The sequence below is a fragment of the Kickxella alabastrina genome, assembly GCF_025024165.1.
Source record: "Kickxella alabastrina strain RSA 675 chromosome Unknown BX661scaffold_96, whole genome shotgun sequence".
NCBI classification, from domain to species: Eukaryota; Fungi; Kickxellomycota; class Kickxellomycetes; order Kickxellales; family Kickxellaceae; genus Kickxella; species Kickxella alabastrina.
In genome coordinates, this window is record NW_026251567.1 from 851 (window position 1) to 18,928 (window position 18,078).

The window sequence follows — 18,078 nt, forward strand, 5'->3', positions numbered from 1 at the left end:
GGTCGGTTGTTGGCTGAGATAGCCGGGACCAGTCGGCGTTCTGAATGGCGTGCTAGCGTTGTAGTTTCGGAGCGCGTTAGAGGCAGTTTCCTGCTGCAGGACGTGCCCAACTGGCAGCTCTGGGGACTCAGACTCCCTGCCCACAATTCCGGTGAGCTCCATTGTGACAGCATCATCATAGCCGATGCTCTCTTCGTCGTCATCGTCGTTATCATCTTCATCACCAACAACATCATCATTGTCTTCGCCGTTGTCATGACTGTCGTTCTCGTCGACAACGTGGATGGTGTTTTCTATCTCATCGCCATGGTTCTCGTCTCTAGCAGCAGCTACGCGCGTAAAGTCCATATCCATTGTGTTTTGGAAGGTAAGATTCTGGGTGTGGTCCAGGCTCTGAGTTTGTTCTTGGTTAAACAGCGTGCTGATATTCTGAGTCGAATTAAACTGGGACATGATGTTTTCTAGCAGGCTGGTTTGCTGGGCGTTTGAGCTTTCTTGCAGGAGCATATTCAAGAAGTTATCTGTGTCGGTTGATCCAGAAAAAACCGGTGGGGCGCTAATCGGGCTGCTGATATTGCTTGTGGGACTGGTTGTTGGGCGATTGTCCTCAGTTCCAACATCACCATCTTCGTCATCGTCATCTTCGTCGTTGTCTTCACTGCCGTAGTCGTTGATGGCGCCCATGTCAACGGTACCTGTGAGCTCCATGGTGACAGCAGCGTCATCATCTAGGTCGTTGTCGTCGCTGACATCGCTGTTCTCGTCGTCATCGTCATCGTCATCGTCATCGCTAAGCATGTTGGCAAGGCTGTTGTTACTGTTGAAAGAGCCGGCACCAGAAGCAGTACTGGCAGATTGCTGTTGGGCGGCGTTGTTGAATGAGATATCACTACTGTGTGTAGAGTCGGAGGGATCAGACTGGCGGACAGAAACGTCAAAGCTCTCATTGCTGGTCATGGACACTTCTTCGATGGCGGGTATGGCGCCCAGGTTGAATCCGACAATGCCGGCTTGCGAGGATATGTCGGGCATGGTGAAGGTGTTGATGCCCTGAGGTGTGGCCAAGCGCTTGTCCTCGGGGATATCGAACATGCGCACGTGGGCTGTGCGTGCGAAGCTGACGCGTCTTCCGACGGACTTGCGGCTCTTGCGACGGTCATTGGTGGTGTCTGGGATGCCGATTTCAGGGATGGGGCCGTCTTTGAGGATGCTCACAGGCGGCGAGGATCGCCCATTGTTGTTGTTGTTGTTCATGCGGGATAATTCAGCCTTGAAGCGTTTGGACGGAGAGTTATTGTCGTTGTCGTTGTCATTGTCGCTGCCGCTGCCGTCGTTGGTATTGGTCTCGCTCTCGCGACGCGAGAGTTTGGGAGAAATCATGGTTTGGTCAAATTAAAAAAAAGAATTGATTCGCAGAGCGAAAAATAAAAATAAATAAAACCGATGGGGAAGAAATACCAGTGGTGTAAGATTTAAATGCAAACATTTTTTGAGCCACGAAGCGAAAGCAAGATTTGGATTCGATTGATTGGGATTGTATTTTTTTCATTCACAGAGCAGCTCGGTCGAGCCGTATGGCTGACAACCCGAGCCACCTTTTTCATTCATTCTTTCTATAAACAGTGTGTGTGTGTGTGTGTGTGTGTGTGTATGTTTGTGCATGCTTGCATTTGTGTGAGTTTTTGTATGCGAAGCGTTGCCAAACCAAAAGGCAATTTAAATTCAAACCTTTTTCAACTTTCAGTTCTGTTTAATTCAACAGGGATTATTCATTTAACTTGATTAATATTTTGTACTTTAGCGCTATTGCATACCTACATTTGAGTGTATTTTTCTTTTTATTATTAAACACACACAGAAAAAGCAAAGCTAGGAGCGCGTAAGCTATTCAGATTGAATTTCATAGTAATCATGGGCGGAGCATTGGTATTCTGGATTGGAGTTCTTACAGTTGGCATATGCTTTGGGGCACTATTTATGTTCCGGAGCAAGACGGATCCGACTCTGTGGCGGACGTGTACTATTCTTTCGTTTGCAAGTTGCTATTTGATGTGGGGGCTGACGTATTTGGCGCAGTTGCATCCAATTATCGTGCCAAAGCGCGATGATCTGCGGGTGGAGCTGTGAGCAGTGCGGTGTATACTAGGGTGGACGATCCGTAGGAGGATTTTACTTCTCTCGAATATTGATAATATTTATAATACACAAACTATAAAATTGAGTTTATAAAAAATATATTCCGAAGAAATGCATGTTTGAAAAAAATAACCATAAGATGGGAGGTGGGGAGGGGAGGTTGGCGGAGAGGGTAGTGATGACAGCTGATTTCGTTTGTTGGGTTTGTGGGTTTTTTTTTTTTTTGTGACAGAAAACATTTCAAACACATAAAATATTTTGTTATCCAACTCGTTCTCATTCATATAATGGAGGTCATAAACCGGCAGGAGGCGCTGCTTACCAACTACGAGGTGCTGTTGGTTTTGCAGGAGGAGGACGAGCGGCACAAGGCACAGCAGTCATCGGGACAAGGGCGGTATCCAGAGAATGTCACAACGCTAAAGTTCGAGGCTCTGCAGTATCTCAACAACACGGCGTGCACAACGCAATCAGTGGAGCAGATCTCGGAGCTGAAGAGGCAGCTGGAGGAGTATGAGCTGACGAAGGCTGAGATTTTGCAGATCATTAATTTGCGTCCAAAGACGCTGGTTGAGTTTCACTTTATCATCGAGGAGTGTGGTGAGCGGTTTGGCGCGGAGGACCTGGAGCAGCTGGTGGAAATAGTGGCGGCGGCACTGCCGCGCGACGATGAAGAGGGTGAGGATGCGGAGGAGGAGGGGGATGATGAGGGGGCCATGGATGTCGAGGAGAGATAGTGGTGAGAAGGGTGAGATTGAGTTGGGGCTGATGGATGTAGATGGGGCCGCGTGCAAACCCATTATGCCGAGACGGCCAAGTCGGGGGTATTTGAGTTTAGCAGTGAATTTTTCTAAAGAAATCATTTGGGATTGATCTTGCAATTACCAAAAAAAAAATAAAAAGGTATCAAATACATTTTTCATACACACTCACTGTGTTTTCGATTTAATTATTGTTATTAGCATGTTTTACGACCTGAACATTGCGCTTCCCGAATCGGCCGGAAGGGCGAATGCGCAGCTGAGTAGCAGCGAGTGGGCGCAGGTGGCGCAGGCGATCTCGCAGGCGCGCGACCTGGGGTACGGCGTGGTGGCGGTGAACCAGACGATCCAAGGGCGGCTGACGAGCGAGCACCTGGGCGTGTGGCGCGGCATGCCGGCGATCGCAGGCGCGCAGCTAAGCTGGAGCACGGCGACAGGCAGGCGTATCGCAGACTGGCGGGCCACGGGGCAGGTGGGGCGCGGCAGCATCCGAGTGGTGCGGCGCGTCACGGCGGTGATCAGCGATGCGGCGCACGGGCACAGCCTGTCGTGCAGCGGCAGTGGGTCGGCGGCCGGCGACTACGACATCGTGGCGGTGCGGCCGGTGTCCGAGAAGCTTCTGTACGCGGCCAGCAACGGGTCGTGGGACGGCGTCGACGTCATCTCGCTGGCGATGGGCGCGCGCTGGGGGTTCTTCGCAAAGCACAAGACTGTCGGCCAGGCGCTGGCGCTGGGCATTGCCTTTGAGATTGCATACGATGCGGCGCTGGCAGCTGACGCGGCCGTGCGGCAGCAGTGGGTCAGCAATGCGGCGGCGCTAGTGCGAGTGACGCGCGGCCGCGGAGTGGTGGTGACCAGCGCGGCGCGCCAGGCGTTTGGCCTGCGCTCGCCGTACGACGTTGTCCACTTGGGCGACGCCGTGCAGCTCAACGCGGACCTGACGAAGCGGTGCGTCAGCTCCAATGCGCGCGCGGTGCTGGTGCACGGCTTCACGCGGGTGGCGACGCACCGGGCGGCGGTGTCGGTGGTGCTGAGCTGCGGCGACGGCAACAGCGGTGGCGGTGGCGGTGGCGGTGGCGATGGGCAGCCGGGTGCCAAGCGCGCGCGGACTGACGGCGATGGTGACAGTGCAATGGCGCGGTGAGGGGCCAAGCAATCAAAGATAAATGAAATGGATGATGAATAAATTTAATGTTAGGCTTAGGCTGCGTGGCAATCGGCGCATGTTATCTGCAAGCCGAGACTCAAACCAAAAGTATGAGGAAATGGAGGCGAAGCCCTTTCTTTCATTCTTTCATTCTTTCTTTCATTCATTCATTCTTTCTTTCACCCACCCACCCAGCCAGCCTCACGCAACTTCGCTTCACCTGACTTCACCTGACTTCACCTGACTTCACCACACCTGGTTTTACTTCACCTGGCCAGACCGCACCGCACCGCATTGCGCCGCACGACACGACACGACACGACACGACACGGCACGACACGACACCACACGACACCACACGACACCACACGACACCACACCACACCACACGACACCACACCACACCACACCACACCACACACCTTTAATCGCCGCATCTTTGCAATGGACTACATCGCCGCCGTTGCGGCCGAAACCGGGCTGGCCATCGATAGCGAGGCGCTCGCGCTGGCGCTGGACGCGCGGGACGAGCTGCGCGAGCTGCGCGACGAGTTTAGCATCCCGACAGTGGGCGACATCGCCGGCTCTGGCCCTGGCTCTGGCTCTGGTTCTGGATCGGACTCCGACTCGGAGTCTGGCTCCAACCACAACCACGTCCACCCCGCCGCCGCCTGCACCTACTTGGCAGGCAACTCGCTCGGGCTCATGCCGCGGCGCGCGCGGCAGCTGGTCGGCGAGGAGCTGGACGAGTGGGCGCGGCGTGGCGTCGTCGGCCACCACCGCCACTCGCACGGGCGCGCGTGGGTCGCGTGCCGCGAGCGCGTCGTCGAGCTGATGGCGCCGCTGGTGGGGGCCGGCGCGCGTGAGGTCGGCGTCATGGCGTCGCTGACGTCGGCGCTGCACCTGCTGCTGGCGGCGTTCTACCGGCCGCACGCGCAGCGCACGCGCATCCTGCTCGAGGCGCACGCGTTCCCGTCGGACCACTACGCGGCCGAGTCGCAGGCGCAGTGGCACGGGCTGGGCGCCGGCGCCGTGCTGCTGGCCGAGCCGCGCGCGGGCGAGCTGGTGCTGCGCACCGACGACGTGCTGGCGCTGCTGGCCGAGCGCGGCAGCGAGATCGCCGTGGTGCTGCTCAGCGGCGTGCAGTACTACACGGGCCAGGCCTTCGACATGGCGCGCATCACGGCGGCGGCGCGCGCGGCCGGCTGCGTGGTCGGCTGGGACCTGGCGCACGCGGCCGGCAACGTCGCGCTGCAGCTGCACGCGTGGGGCGCCGACTTTGCGTGCTGGTGCACGTACAAGTACCTCAACGCCGGCCCAGGCGGCGTGGCCGGCTTCTTCGTGCACGAGCGCCATGGCGCCGACCACCCGCGGCTCAAGGGCTGGTGGGGCCACGACGCCGCCACACGCTTCGACATGACCAACGCCTTCGCGCCGGCCGCCGGCGCCGCCGGCTTTGAGGTCAGCAACACGCCGGTGTTGGCTGCCGCCGCGCTGCTGGGGTCGCTGCAGGTCTTTGCGCGCGCCGGCGGCATGGCGCGGCTGCGCACAAAGTCCGAGCGGCTGACGGCGCTGCTGGAGCGGCTGCTGCAGCCGGCGCTGGTGCGCGCGCGCATCATCACGCCCTGCGACCCGGCGCAGCGCGGCGCGCAGCTGTCGGTGGTGTTCGACGACGCCGACGCGTTCGCCGCGGTGTTTTCCGCGCTGGCGGCCGCCGGCGTCGTGTGCGACGAGCGCAAGCCCAGCTGCATCCGCATTGCGCCGGCGCCGCTGTACAACAGCTACGCGGACGTGTGGCGGTGCGCAGCGGTGATTGCGGCGGCGATCGCGGCGGCGATCAAAGCGGATCAGCGGTGAGCAAAGGCGAGTTTAGGGTTATGCGAATCGAGCTGGGGTTGGGGTTGGAGGTGGAGTGGGAGTTGGAGTTGGTCCCAGTTCCAATTCAATTCCAAATTCAATTCCAATTACAGTTCAAATTCCAATTCCAATTCCAATTCCAATTCCAATTCCAATTCCAATTACAGCTCAAATTCCAATTCAATTCAATTCAATTCAATTCAATTCCAATTCCAATTTCAATTCCAATTCCAATTCCAATTCCAATTCCAATTTCAATTCCAATTCCAAATTCCCTTCAAAATGAACCAGCAGCTCACAGACCCCGATGAGGACGCCCTCCACGACCTGCTGCGCAATGCCGAAGACTCCGGCGCCGACTACTACGCTGTGCTCAACGTGCCGCGCACGGCGTCGGCCGCAGCCATCAACGACGCGTACAAGCGGCTGAGCCGCGTGTTCCACCCCGACCGCCACACGGCGGCCGAGCAGCGGCAGTGGGCGCAGCGGCACTTCCACGGCATCCAGCGCGCGCACGAGGTTCTGTCGGACGACGCGACGCGCGCGGCGTACGACGCGCTGGGCGAGGCCGGCGTGCCGATCGCGCGCGCCGTCGGCCACAAGGTGCAGTCGGCGCGCGACCTGCACGCGCACTTTGAGCGCGAGGCGCGGCGGCGGCGCACCGAGGACATCGAGCAGTGGGTGCAGTCAAAGTCCGAGGCCGCGCCCGTCGTGCGCTTCACGCGCGGCCGCGCCGCCGTCGAGTCGCTGGCCGTGTCGCACTCGTTCACCTCGACGCTGTCCGAGTCGACCGCGCTGGTCGTCGCCGCCAACATGTTTGCGCGCCAGGGCCGCGGCTCGGGCAACGTCGTCGCCACGCTGCGCCGCGCGCTGGGCACCGCGTCCCCATCGGCGGCGGCAGCCGGCGGCGGCTCGTGGGTGTCCGTCAGCGCGCCGGCGCTGCCGCCGTACACCGCCACGGTCGACGCCGTCCACCAGCTGCCGCACGGCGCCTTTGCCACCACGCGCGTCGCCCTGCGCCCGCGCAACGCGCCCGCCGCCACCGTGACGCTGGGCCGCGCGCTGACGCCCACGACCGTCGGCGCGCTGACCGTGCGCACCGGCAGCCAGTACGCGGCGCCGCTCCCAGGCCGCGAGCCCAGCGGCGTGGCGCTGTCGCTGCAGGGCTCGCGCGGCGCGCGCACCGACTACGCCGTCGAGGTCGCGGCCGCGCGCGCCCAGTCGCACGCCAGCATCCGCTGCACGCGCCGCGTCGACGCGCACTTTGCGCTGACAGCCGGCGTCACGGCCGTCACGACGCCGCGCGGGCTGGCCGACGTGTCGGCGTCGGTCGGGCTGCGCGCCGACGCCAGCGCGTGGACGCGCGTCGGCTGGCGCGTCGACTTTGGGCTGGCGGCCGGCGTGACGGCGACGCTGTCGGTGCGGCGGCTGGGCCACCGGCTGCGGCTGCCGCTGCTGCTGACGCCGGCGCTGGACATGGCCGTGGTGCTGGCCGCCGCCGCCGCGCCCATCGTTGCCGCGCTCGCGCTGCACTTGGCCGTGCTGGCGCCGCGCCGCCGCCGCCTGGTGCGGCAGCAGATCGCCGACCTGCGCGACGAGCAGCGCGCGCAGCTGCACCGCCAGCGCCGCCACGCCGAGGAGGCCGCGCGGCTGATGGCGCCGCACGCCGAGCGGGCGCGCGCGCAGGCCCGCGCGGCCGGCGGCCTGGTCATCGAGCGCGCGCTGTACGGCGACCTGCCCTTTGCGCTGCCGGCCGAGAACTGCAACGCCGCCGCCGCTGCGGTCGACGGGGCTGCGCAGTCGGCTGCTGCGCTGCTGTGCGCTGACGAGCCGCGCGCCTGCGACGTCACGCTGCCGCTGGCTGCGCTGGTGGCCGGCGACCAGCTGGTCGTGGCGGGCGGCGCCAGCAAGCGCTTCCTGCCGGGCTTCTACGACCCGGCCTTTGGTGCGCCCAAGGCGCTGTTTGTGCGCTACCTGTTCCATGGCGCCGTGCACGAGGCTGTTGTGCGTGACGACGAGGCCCTGGCCATCCCGATGCAGGCGCACGCACTGGAGGGCTGAGCCTGAAAGGGACATCAAGATCTAAAATTCACTTTTCCCCTTCTCTTTGTACAATTTGACACCTTTTCAATTCGATTCATTCCAATTCAATTCGATTCGATTCGATTCATTCCAATTCAATTCGATTCATTCCGATTCATTCCAATTCAATTCGATTCATTCCGATTCATTCCAATTCAATTCGATTCATTCCGATTCATTCCAATTCAATTCGATTCATTCCGATTCATTCCAATTCAATTCGATTCATTCCGATTCATTCCAATTCAATTCGATTCATTCCAATTCAATTCGATTCATTCCGATTCATTCCAATTCAGCCTAGCTCAATCCAGCCCAGTTCATTTCATTTCAGCCCTGTTCAATTCACCACATGCTCGGCGCGCCCTCCCGCCCCCTGCGCCGCGCCTTCTCCGCCTACACCACGTCCGCGCCCGCGTCCTCCCTCAAGTCGCACTACGACGAGACGCTGGTCTACAAATATGCGTCGCAGAAAATCAACCCCGTCAGCATCGGCCAGCTGCTCAAGCACCGGCGGCTGCCGCTGTCGCGCGCCAACATCCTGGACTCCGCCGCGTACACCCAGGCCGAGCTGCCAGTGCGGCTGGCCAAGCGCGTCATCTCGTTCCACAACCTGCCGTTCATCGTCGGCACCAACCCACACATCGCGCGCGTCTACGCCCAGTACTACGAGGCCTTTGACCGCCTGCACGCCTTTGCGCCCATTGCCGACCCAGACGCCGAGTGGGAGTTTACGCGTGCGCTGGAGCGCCAGACCCATGTGCTGGCCGACGTTATCCCGACCATCGCCCAGGGCTTCCTCGAGTGCAAGCAGTATATGGCGCGCGAGGCCCGCACGGCCTTCATCAGCGACCTGATCCGCTCGCGCATCGGCCTGCGCGTCATCGGCGAGCACCACGTCGCATTATCATATCAGTTCCGCGCCGACCACGAGCTGCAGAAGAAAAGGAAGCCCACAGACAATAAGAACGACGACGACGACGACGACGACGACCGTCACTGGGTCGGCGCCATCCATACGCGCCTGCTGCCTGCGCGCATGATGGACCAGTGCGCGCGCATGGTGCAGAACATGTGCGACATCCACTACGGCACTGCCCCGGCCTTTGTCATCGACGGCGACACCCACGAGGCCTTCAGCTACATTCCGTCGCACTTTGAGTACATCACGTGTGAGCTGCTCAAGAACGCCTTCCGCGCTACCGTCGACTTTTCCGCACAGACCCAGCGCTCGGCCCACCCGCCCATCCAGATTACAATCACAAAGGGCGCCGGATACATTGGCGTGCGCATCCGCGACCAAGGCGGGGGAATATCAAAGGACAACCTGCGCAATATCTTTGAGTACTCGTGGTCATCCATGCAGTCTGCCGACGACGAGGACTCGTCTTCATCCTCGTCCTCGTCCTCTTCTGTCATGTCTATGCAGGCAAATATTGCTCTGCAGCAGGGTGTTGGCGGCCCCATTGCTGGACTTGGCTTTGGTCTGCCCATGGCGCGCCTCTATGCGACCTACTTTGGTGGATCACTCGATATTGTTTCCATGGAGAGGTTCGGCTGCGACGTCTTCCTCAAGCTGCGCAGCATCGAGGGAAGCGCAGTGGACAAGAAGATCTGACAAAAGTATTTGACCTACCTGTACATCCTTTTTAAATATATGTAGCCTTCTGAAATTAGTGGGCTGCGCACGTGCATAACAATCAGAGCAATGATGAAAATTTATTATTCCAACTTATTTATATGCCAAGCACGTATAAATCATTCATTCGTTAATTATATCATTTTGTAACATATGAAACAAGTAAAAAGACATAAATTAAAGTTGATGATCAAGTCTGATTGTCTACCTTGCCCACCATGGGCTCTTCTATTCCAGAACCTTGGTACATGCTCCTATAACGAAAAACTATTCTAGGGGCAGCATGGTTGAGAGATATCCAGGCCTGGGTCTAATTGCCCGGCCGATGGGCGTGGTGAGCCCACAACAATGGGTGCTGACAAGCTCCCATTTCTTCGCAATTCATCCGATTGAGCATGCAGTATTTTTTTTTGATGCCGCTTTGCGATCGACCAAACTTGAAAGAGGAAGAAGAAAAAAATTCATATTAACATTGCTTCTCTCTTTTCTCTTCATTTTCATTTTCATTTTCATTTTCACCTCCTCATTATATTCTCACACATAGTCTCCTTTATTTAGAAACTATGGCAGAACAGGTGCTTATTCGCCAGGGCGCTGAGGCCCGGGTGTACAAGACCGAGCTATCCGGCAGAGCAGTTATCGCCAAGCAGCGCTTTTCAAAAAAGTACCGCCACCCTGACTTGGACCGCAAGCTGACTCGCGGGCGTCTCAACCAGGAGGCACGGAGTCTCAAGCGGTGCTTGGAGCACAATATCCGTGTGCCCGAGGTCATCCGCGTGGACAAGGATACAGCGACGCTGTACATGGAGTACGTCACAGGCCCGACTCTCAAGGAGTGGATATTCGACAATAGCAATGAGCAAGAGGAGAGGCAGTTGATGGCGGTTGTTGGAATGATTCTGTTCAAGATGCACTCCAACAACATTATCCACGGTGACTTGACGACCTCTAATATTATCATTGACGACCAGGGCGAGATGGTGCTTATTGACTTTGGGTTGAGCCAGATTTCTGTCAGTGCTGAGGACAAGGCAGTTGATCTGTATGTCCTTGAGCGTGCCTTCATCAGCACCCACCCCAACTCGGAGCGACTCTTTGCGTCGGTGCTAGAGGCATATGGCGCTGAGGACTCTGCGGCCGAGCCGATCTTGAGGCGGTTGGAAGACGTGCGTCAGCGCGGTCGCAAGCGCGACATGTCGGGATGAATGAGAGGGACTGCATTTAAATGCCAAGGCTGGCTTTTTTTTTTTTTGGTGAGGGGGGACTACGATCGGATCACACCACATTTCAGCGCTATTATTGCTCCCCCACTCCTGATCCTGTCAATGGGTGCCACACAAAAAAAAAAATTAGGTGTGGTTTTTTTTGCCCAACAATTTGAACGCTTCCATTTGCTTGTCTTTCCTTCTTCCATTTTTTTATTCAATTTTTTAGAACTCGCTTTATACTCGCTAACGATTCAGTTTGTAACCATGGAAATCAGTGGAAACACAAACATTCCCTCAGTCGACGCGGCAAGCAGCACATTTATGCTGCAGTACGGCCAGTTCGAGGCCGCGCACAAGCAGCAGCTCGAGTCCCTGGGCCTGCCCAAGCACCTGTGGCAGGTGCTGTACAATAAGCTTGCTGCCGAGAAATTCGACATTGGCCAGCATGTGATCTTTGGCGATGACAACGCGCGCACCAATACTGAGGCCAGCGAGGGCAGAACCGGTAGTTTGACCGACCATACGCTCGTCCTGGGCCAGGGAAACCTGGACGCATTGAGCGACGTGTTTTTGATCGACCACGCGTGGACGACCACCATCGACCAAGCGATCAATGAGCTTGAGACTGTTCCCGGCTTGTTGGATCGCATGGAGGCCCTGACGGGCGTGTTTGAGCCCCAGGAGAAGGTTCTCGCTATGCCCAACACGGAGTCGTTTGACTCTGCGATGGAGGTCAACGTACCCGTTGTGGTGTCGCAGACTGGCGTCAGCGAAGAGAAGGCCCGGGAGCTGCTGAAAAAGACCGGAGGTGACATTATTGAGGCCATCATTGCTGGAAACGAAAAGCCTGGAGAAGCCAACAGTGGGCAGCAGTCGATCCAGGACCAGATCAAAAGACAGCTTGGCGGTGGCGACGATGATGATGACGACGAAGGCGCAGGCAAGCCCACTGAATGGAGAACGCGCAAGTACAACTGCTCGCAGTACATGCTCGATCCCAGCAGCGGCAAGCTTGACGGCATTGACATCCGAGTTCCCGTGGGCCCCTCTGTCTCTGCCAGCGATATAAAATGCACGTTTGCGCCACGCCACCTCAAGGTCGCCGTTGGTGGCAACGAGTTACTTGGCGGTGACCTGCACGCCGCTACTTCTGTCGATGAGGCTACGTGGACCGTTGAAGGCGGCATGCTTGTCGTGTCTCTGGTGAAGGAGGCCGCCGGGTACTGGCCCGAGGCCCTTGTGGGCGAGACGCACATCAACCCATTTGTGCACAGAAAGCACCTGCTGCGCGTGTTCAGCGATCTATGGCATTACTTCCAGGGATATGATTTTCTTGCTCAAAATGCAGACCAGTCGATTGTCAAGCGCACCAACTGGTACATCCAGGACGAGGTCGGTCTGTCGATCAGCCACAGCAGCGACCCGAACGTCCGCTGCCTCCCACTCCTTTACCTTGACCCGCACGGCCAGATGACACCGTTCAGCATCATGTGGCCGATCAAGACGATCCAGGAGGGCGAGGCCCTTACGCGCGACTACTGCCCCCCGTGGCTCAAGGATGCCAACCAGCGCCAGGGATACCTGCAGGCTATTTTCCCAGAGCCCACGCAGTTTGCGCTTGACGCGTTCGAGCGCATGCGCGAGAGCTTGGTGGAGACCGCTAAGAACGCAGTCAGAGCCAACCTTGCCAGCCTCCCGGTTCCCAAGCACCAGATTAAGAATGTGTTTGTGCAGGGCGCCTCGCCAGACGCTGAGAAGGCCATCAAGGAAGCCGGCCTGGTGCTGGTGGAGAGTGCGGATGACGCTGACGTTGTTTTTGATGACGTCCTCCACAGCAGCAAGCAGAGCAACCAGCACCCGCTGAACAGCGTCTTCTTCTCGACCGAAAACACAATCATAGCCTTCCAGGGTATTATCGGCATGCAGAGCTGGCTGCGCCCTGGGTACCACTTGAAGAGCCAGATCTGCGAGTTTATCGGCGCGGCGCTGATGGACGGCAACAGCTGGTGGCTGCTGACCAACGACCAGGCCATTCCAAACGTGCGCTCGCAAAAGATCATCACCAACAACTGGGCCACGGCCGTGCGCCACGTCGACGTCGGCTACACGTCCGCCCTGAGGTGCACCCCGTCGGCGATCTCTGCTGACCAGCTCCACGCGGCCGAAAAGATTGTGCTGCTGACTCCTGACAACGGCCTGTACGTGTGGGCGAAAAACACTTGGCTCTATGCGACCCCCATCCAGCAGCGCGACAACAAGCCCGAGCCGTACCAAATCGAGGCTGAAGAATCGGAGATTTCAGAGTCCGCATTTGCGCACTACCTCGACACGAAGCTCGGGCCGGGCACATTTGGCCAGTTTGGCCAGGAGATGGAGGACATCATCGCCGACATTATCCGTATGATGTTGAGCATTGATTCGAGCGACGGCTGCAACTTTGGTGTCTTTAGCTTCCGCTTTGCGTTCACAGCGAGCGAAGACACTGGAGCGCTCAAGCCATGCGTGCAGCAGATCACACCCGTGTCTGTGGGCGAGAGGCTGGCCCTGGACAAGGCCTTTGTCCCGGCCATCGCCGCTGTGCTCGCCGGGAACCCAGATGCCAGGCTCTGGCGGCAGATCAAGCCAGAGTAGGCGCAATAGAAAATTTTAAAAACAAAAAGCTCGTGTGATTTAGATAAAAATAAAAGTATATAGCTACTATGCCTGCTCATCGTGGACAAAAAGCTGGCTCACAGACTCGCCGTAGAACGTGCGTCTGATGATCTCGCCAAGCATCGGTGCAATGTCGATGGTCTTGAGCTTGGGGCACTTGTTCCTGAACTCCTCCTGCGGGACAGTGTTTGTGCAGGCGACGGCCGTCACTGGAGACCTGTTGATAATCTCCAAAGCAGGACCCGAGAATACTCCATGCACGGCAATTGCGTAGATCTCAGTTGCGCCATGGCGCTTGAGAATCTCCGACGCCAGGCCGATGGTGCTTCCGCTGTCAATCATGTCGTCGAGGATGATGGTCGGGCGGCCCTGCACCTCGCCAACAAGCCCCATGCTCTCCTTGGTGTTTGCCAAATCCTCCTTGTGGATGAGCGCAAAGTCCAGATTAAGCTTGTTGCAGATCGACGTCGCGCGCTTTGCGCCGCCAGCGTCCGGAGACACAACCACAGCCTGCCGCCAGTTGGGGATTTCGCTGCGGATCCACTGGATGATGCACGGCTCGGCGTAGATCAGGTCGACCGGGATCTGGAAAAAGCCCTGGTACTGCGGGTCGTGCAGGTCCATTGCAATGAGGTGGTCGGCGCCCGCAGCCTGCAGCAGGTTGGCGACCAGAGTGCCGGCGCGAGCGCACCACTGACGGTATCCGCTCTCGCCCATGCTCATGCCCATGAAGCTCTGGGCAAACGAGCCCTGGGGCAATGATGGGCTGGACTCGCTGTGCTGCGTCAGCGAGTTCATAATCTCAGAGCCAATCTGGTGCTGTGGAAGGCGCTTCCTCTGCGACTTCTCTGACTGCCGCGAGTAGGGGAACAGCGGGGTGACCACCGTGATGCGCTTGGCGCTGCCCATGCGGCACGCCTGAATGAGAATAAACAGCTCAATTACGTTGTCATTGACGCGCCCACAGCCGCTCTGGATGATATATACATGCTTCTCACGCACCGACGACTTGATTTCGACATTGGTCTCCTGATTCGAAAACTTGCCCAGCGTGCACGATGACAGCTCCACGCCGAGGCACTCGCTAATCTTCTTGGCCAGCTGCGGGTGCGATGAGCCGTTCAGCAGAACAATGTTTTTCATTTTACAGTGTTGAGAATTTCAAACTTGAGGATTGGAAGGACACGAACAACCAAAAGGTTATTTTTAAATATAAAAAAAACTGATCAAGCTCTTCTCCCACGCCATTTTTTTTTGCAGCTGTCTGATGTAAATTTTTGTGACAATCTGCTGAAATCTCAGCGAACGAAAGTTGCACGTGCTAACCATCTTTTTTTTTTGGCTAGCAATTTTTGATCTGTGAATTAGAGTAAATCGAGGCGGATCAAAGGCGTGCATTTTTCACACCCAAGTAAGATAATGGAAATGCGCACTGCTAAAAAAACCCCCTCAGGCCTTTTCAATTTCTCAATTTCTCAATCGTAACTTTATTATTTTTCCACTCTTTAATAATTGGTTCCAGCCTCAAAAATTTGCATATTGCCTGGCATCGAGACAATGAGCAACACCCTTTCCCTATTTACCCGTGTTCTCCGGACAAGCAGCGCGTGCCTGCAACAGACAGCAGCAATGAGCTCAGCAGCGGCCAGAAAGTCGCTGGGAACCAACGTGCACTACACAGAAAAGCTCGACGACGGCAGCATCTTCGTGTCGCGCGTCCCCAAGACGATGCCAGAGATCAGCCTGGCGGACCTCCCTCCGCCCGTGCGCGAGTACAAGCCGGCGACAAGGAAGCCACTGACAGACGAGCTGAAGCATGCGATGTTCAAGCTGCGCAACGAGGATCCGGCGCACTGGACTGTGTCAAAGCTGGCGAAGAAGTTTGAGGTTCCCGCGCAGGTCGTGCTGATGCTTGCCCCGGCCCCCAAGTCGAGGAGGGAGGCTATCCAGCGCCAGGCTGACAAGGAGTGGGAGAAGATGGGCTACAAGAAGCGCTTGATCAGACTCAACCGGTTGCGTCGCCGCCTGATGTGGTAGCTTTACGGGCTTGGCATTTGGCATAGCTTCAGAACCAGATTTTTTAAATAAAGTATACAAACTTGGTGTTCCATTCACATTGTCTCTTTTAGAGCTGCTTTCCAGAGACACAGCCGAACACAGCAAAATGAGGTGGTTCTTTGAACTGACTCAAGCAGATCAGTCAATCAACTGATCTGATCGCGACACATGTCTTGATCGAACATAAGCGCAATCCGCCTTCGTGCACTCCATGCTCCAAGATCATACTTGCACAAAATGGGAGGAGTAGCACAATGCGGCAACTCGGCACGTGAGCCTGCTCTGGGCTGGGTTTCCAATATGGGGTATGTGTTTTTCCCTTGCTTTGCAACTTTGTCTGATATTCTTGTCGAAAGATGTTTCTACGTGAGCTGCAGATGCGCTAGAAGTAGCCTTTTTATAAAAAAGATCCAGCTGCGCATTGTTTGCAATGACCACTAAGAGCAAAATCAAGAGCCTTAGGCAAGAATTTTCACTAGGCTATTGCCAGGCCGCTGTGGCTCTAAACAACCTGTTGCATTTGCTACCAGCATTTCTCAATTACTGTCTAGATGACAGCGAAAGTGTAAATTAGAGGGTGAAACAACATAAAAACAATTGTATTGTATATTGTTTTATTTCTTGTACATAGTGTGAATACTTTTTTAAATCATTGTGTTTATTTATTGCACGAACGACCAAATGCAATAGTGGTAGCACTCGTTAAATTATAAAACGCCTTTGCCATTGCATTGGTGATAATTATTTGTTATTGCAAAATTGTCAAACAAAATGACGCCAGAAATGTACGGAATGCGCTTTATTAATATTCCTCAAATAGGACAGACAGTAAAGCGGTGCAAACAATTTCCACGTCGAGTATTTGGAATTACAAAAAACACGAATAAAGCCATTTGGTTGGCAGCGGCATTGGCGCAAATATCCTTGAAAAGAAATTGCGTTGGACCACCCGTGGGAAAGAAGGGGCTCGTGCGCGCGCCGCTGCCAGCTGCTGAGTTGCGCGCCAATTCTCAGCTGACGGCTAGAGATTAATGTGACACCTTCTTTTGGACATGCACCAACCCCTCCCTCTCCTTGTTTCTAGGAAATGCGCATAATGTACTGGGAAATTTTAGCGCAAACGTGTGAGCACAGGCCATTGCAATTTCCACAAACCAAGTTCCTTGTTTTTGATTGCTTTTCTCCGCGCAGAAAGGCATTTTGGGGAGGCAGAGCGCCGAGAAGAACGAAGGCGCAAAGAAAGGCAGATAGTGCAAATTTTACACACCTAAATGAGGCAATCCAAGCAGCGAATTTGCATAGACATTAAAACTTGTATTTCACCTTTGCCGCTTGCTGCCTATGCTGCCAACATGAAAACAAAGACCCAACAAACTTTTACCGCCACTTTCGCACGCAAAGAGCGCTTCCAAATGGCCATGGCACGTGCGTGGAAGTATGAGTGCCCAATGGAATTGCGAAAAATGCATGGGCCAGCTGCCAGCTGCCAGCGCTCCCATTTCCGCACACCCCTTTGTGCAGCTCTCGGCGGCAGATGTCCAAATTAAGCCCGCAATCGCGCTTTTAAATTGCTTTATTGATGCGAAAAATGCAGCGCACCGACCACCTTTTCTCCGCCCATCGCGCCAACATGTGGCAAAATGATTAGTTGTGACAGCCAGCAACAGCAACAGCAGCAGCGAAAAAACGACTCAGCACTGCTCGCGAATTGCAACTACTGACCAACTCAGCCCATTGTTCTACTGCGTTTGCGCTCGACACAAAGGCTGCCTGTGCTGCGTCTGTATACTTTTATTGCCTATTTTTTTGGCTCGGTGAACGAAGACATTTGCGAATTGCGCTGAGCGGACTGAGGGCCACCAGTTTTCCGCTGCCTCCTGGAAGAGCAGGACATTTTGCTCAAACGCAGCGATTGCTTTTTCGGACTAGGTGGCGGGTGGATCTGCAGATATCATGTTTGACAGTGCACACCGACAAGGCAAGAGCAAATGAGCAGTGATCCACAATGGCCAGGCATCCTGCATTCTATTTGCTTCTGTTTGGTGCTCTGTGCACAGACCAGCAGATTGGCGGCTAGCATGTTTTATTTTCTCAGGGAACTCAAAACAAATTCAGCTTTTCCCCGCGCCAGTTGATGTTTTTGCTTAGGCAAATGCTAATTTAGTTTGAAAGGCTGCATCCAAAAAAAGAATTTCTCCGACTACATACCCCCTCCCTTCTCTGGCGGGTTGATCTACCCACCCCCCTTATTTTATTTTTGAATTTCTGAATGCACTTCCACTCACAATTCTCAATTCACCTGCCAGAGCCACACCAGCAGCAGCAGAACTATTGGCCAGCACTGCTTGAGGCCAGGGTTTGCTTCCCAGGTGGTGGTAAAACATTTATTTTTATTTTTCATTCTCAGCAACGCTGGCTGGCATCATACAGGCCAGTTACCACAAGGCCGCCGCCCCTCTTCCCCCTGTTTACTTTTCTTTGCCGACATCTTGCCTTGTCTGTGTGCGAGCGGGTTTTCTGATGTTGCCATTGCTTTTG

At 56.0% G+C, this 18,078-nt stretch overlaps 2 protein-coding genes across 2 annotated transcripts; both read left to right on the forward strand.

Annotated features, from left to right (window-relative positions):
* The first annotated feature begins 1,705 nt into the window (after positions 1 to 1,705).
* Positions 1,706 to 2,253, forward strand: BX661DRAFT_190992 (putative vacuolar ATP synthase subunit E). The gene has a single exon (XM_051537664.1). The coding sequence runs from the start codon at positions 1,912 to 1,914 to the stop codon at positions 2,125 to 2,127; it is 216 nt and encodes a 71-aa protein (XP_051388458.1). The 5' UTR covers positions 1,706 to 1,911; the 3' UTR covers positions 2,128 to 2,253.
* A 12,858-nt stretch (positions 2,254 to 15,111) lies between these two features.
* On the forward strand, positions 15,112 to 16,572 carry BX661DRAFT_201691 (uncharacterized protein; the record flags this gene model as incomplete). The annotated part of the gene is made up of 2 exons (XM_051538485.1): positions 15,112 to 15,499; positions 16,529 to 16,572. The coding sequence occupies 2 exons, from the start codon at positions 15,112 to 15,114 to the stop codon at positions 16,570 to 16,572; spliced, it is 432 nt and encodes a 143-aa protein (XP_051388459.1).
* Between the last annotated feature and the right edge of the window lie 1,506 nt (positions 16,573 to 18,078).

What these genes read in the sequence shown, in the direction of transcription:
- BX661DRAFT_190992 (XM_051537664.1), top strand. Translation starts at nt 1,912, where the DNA reads ATGGGCGGAGCATTGGTATTCTGGATTGGAGTTCTTACAGTTGGCATA.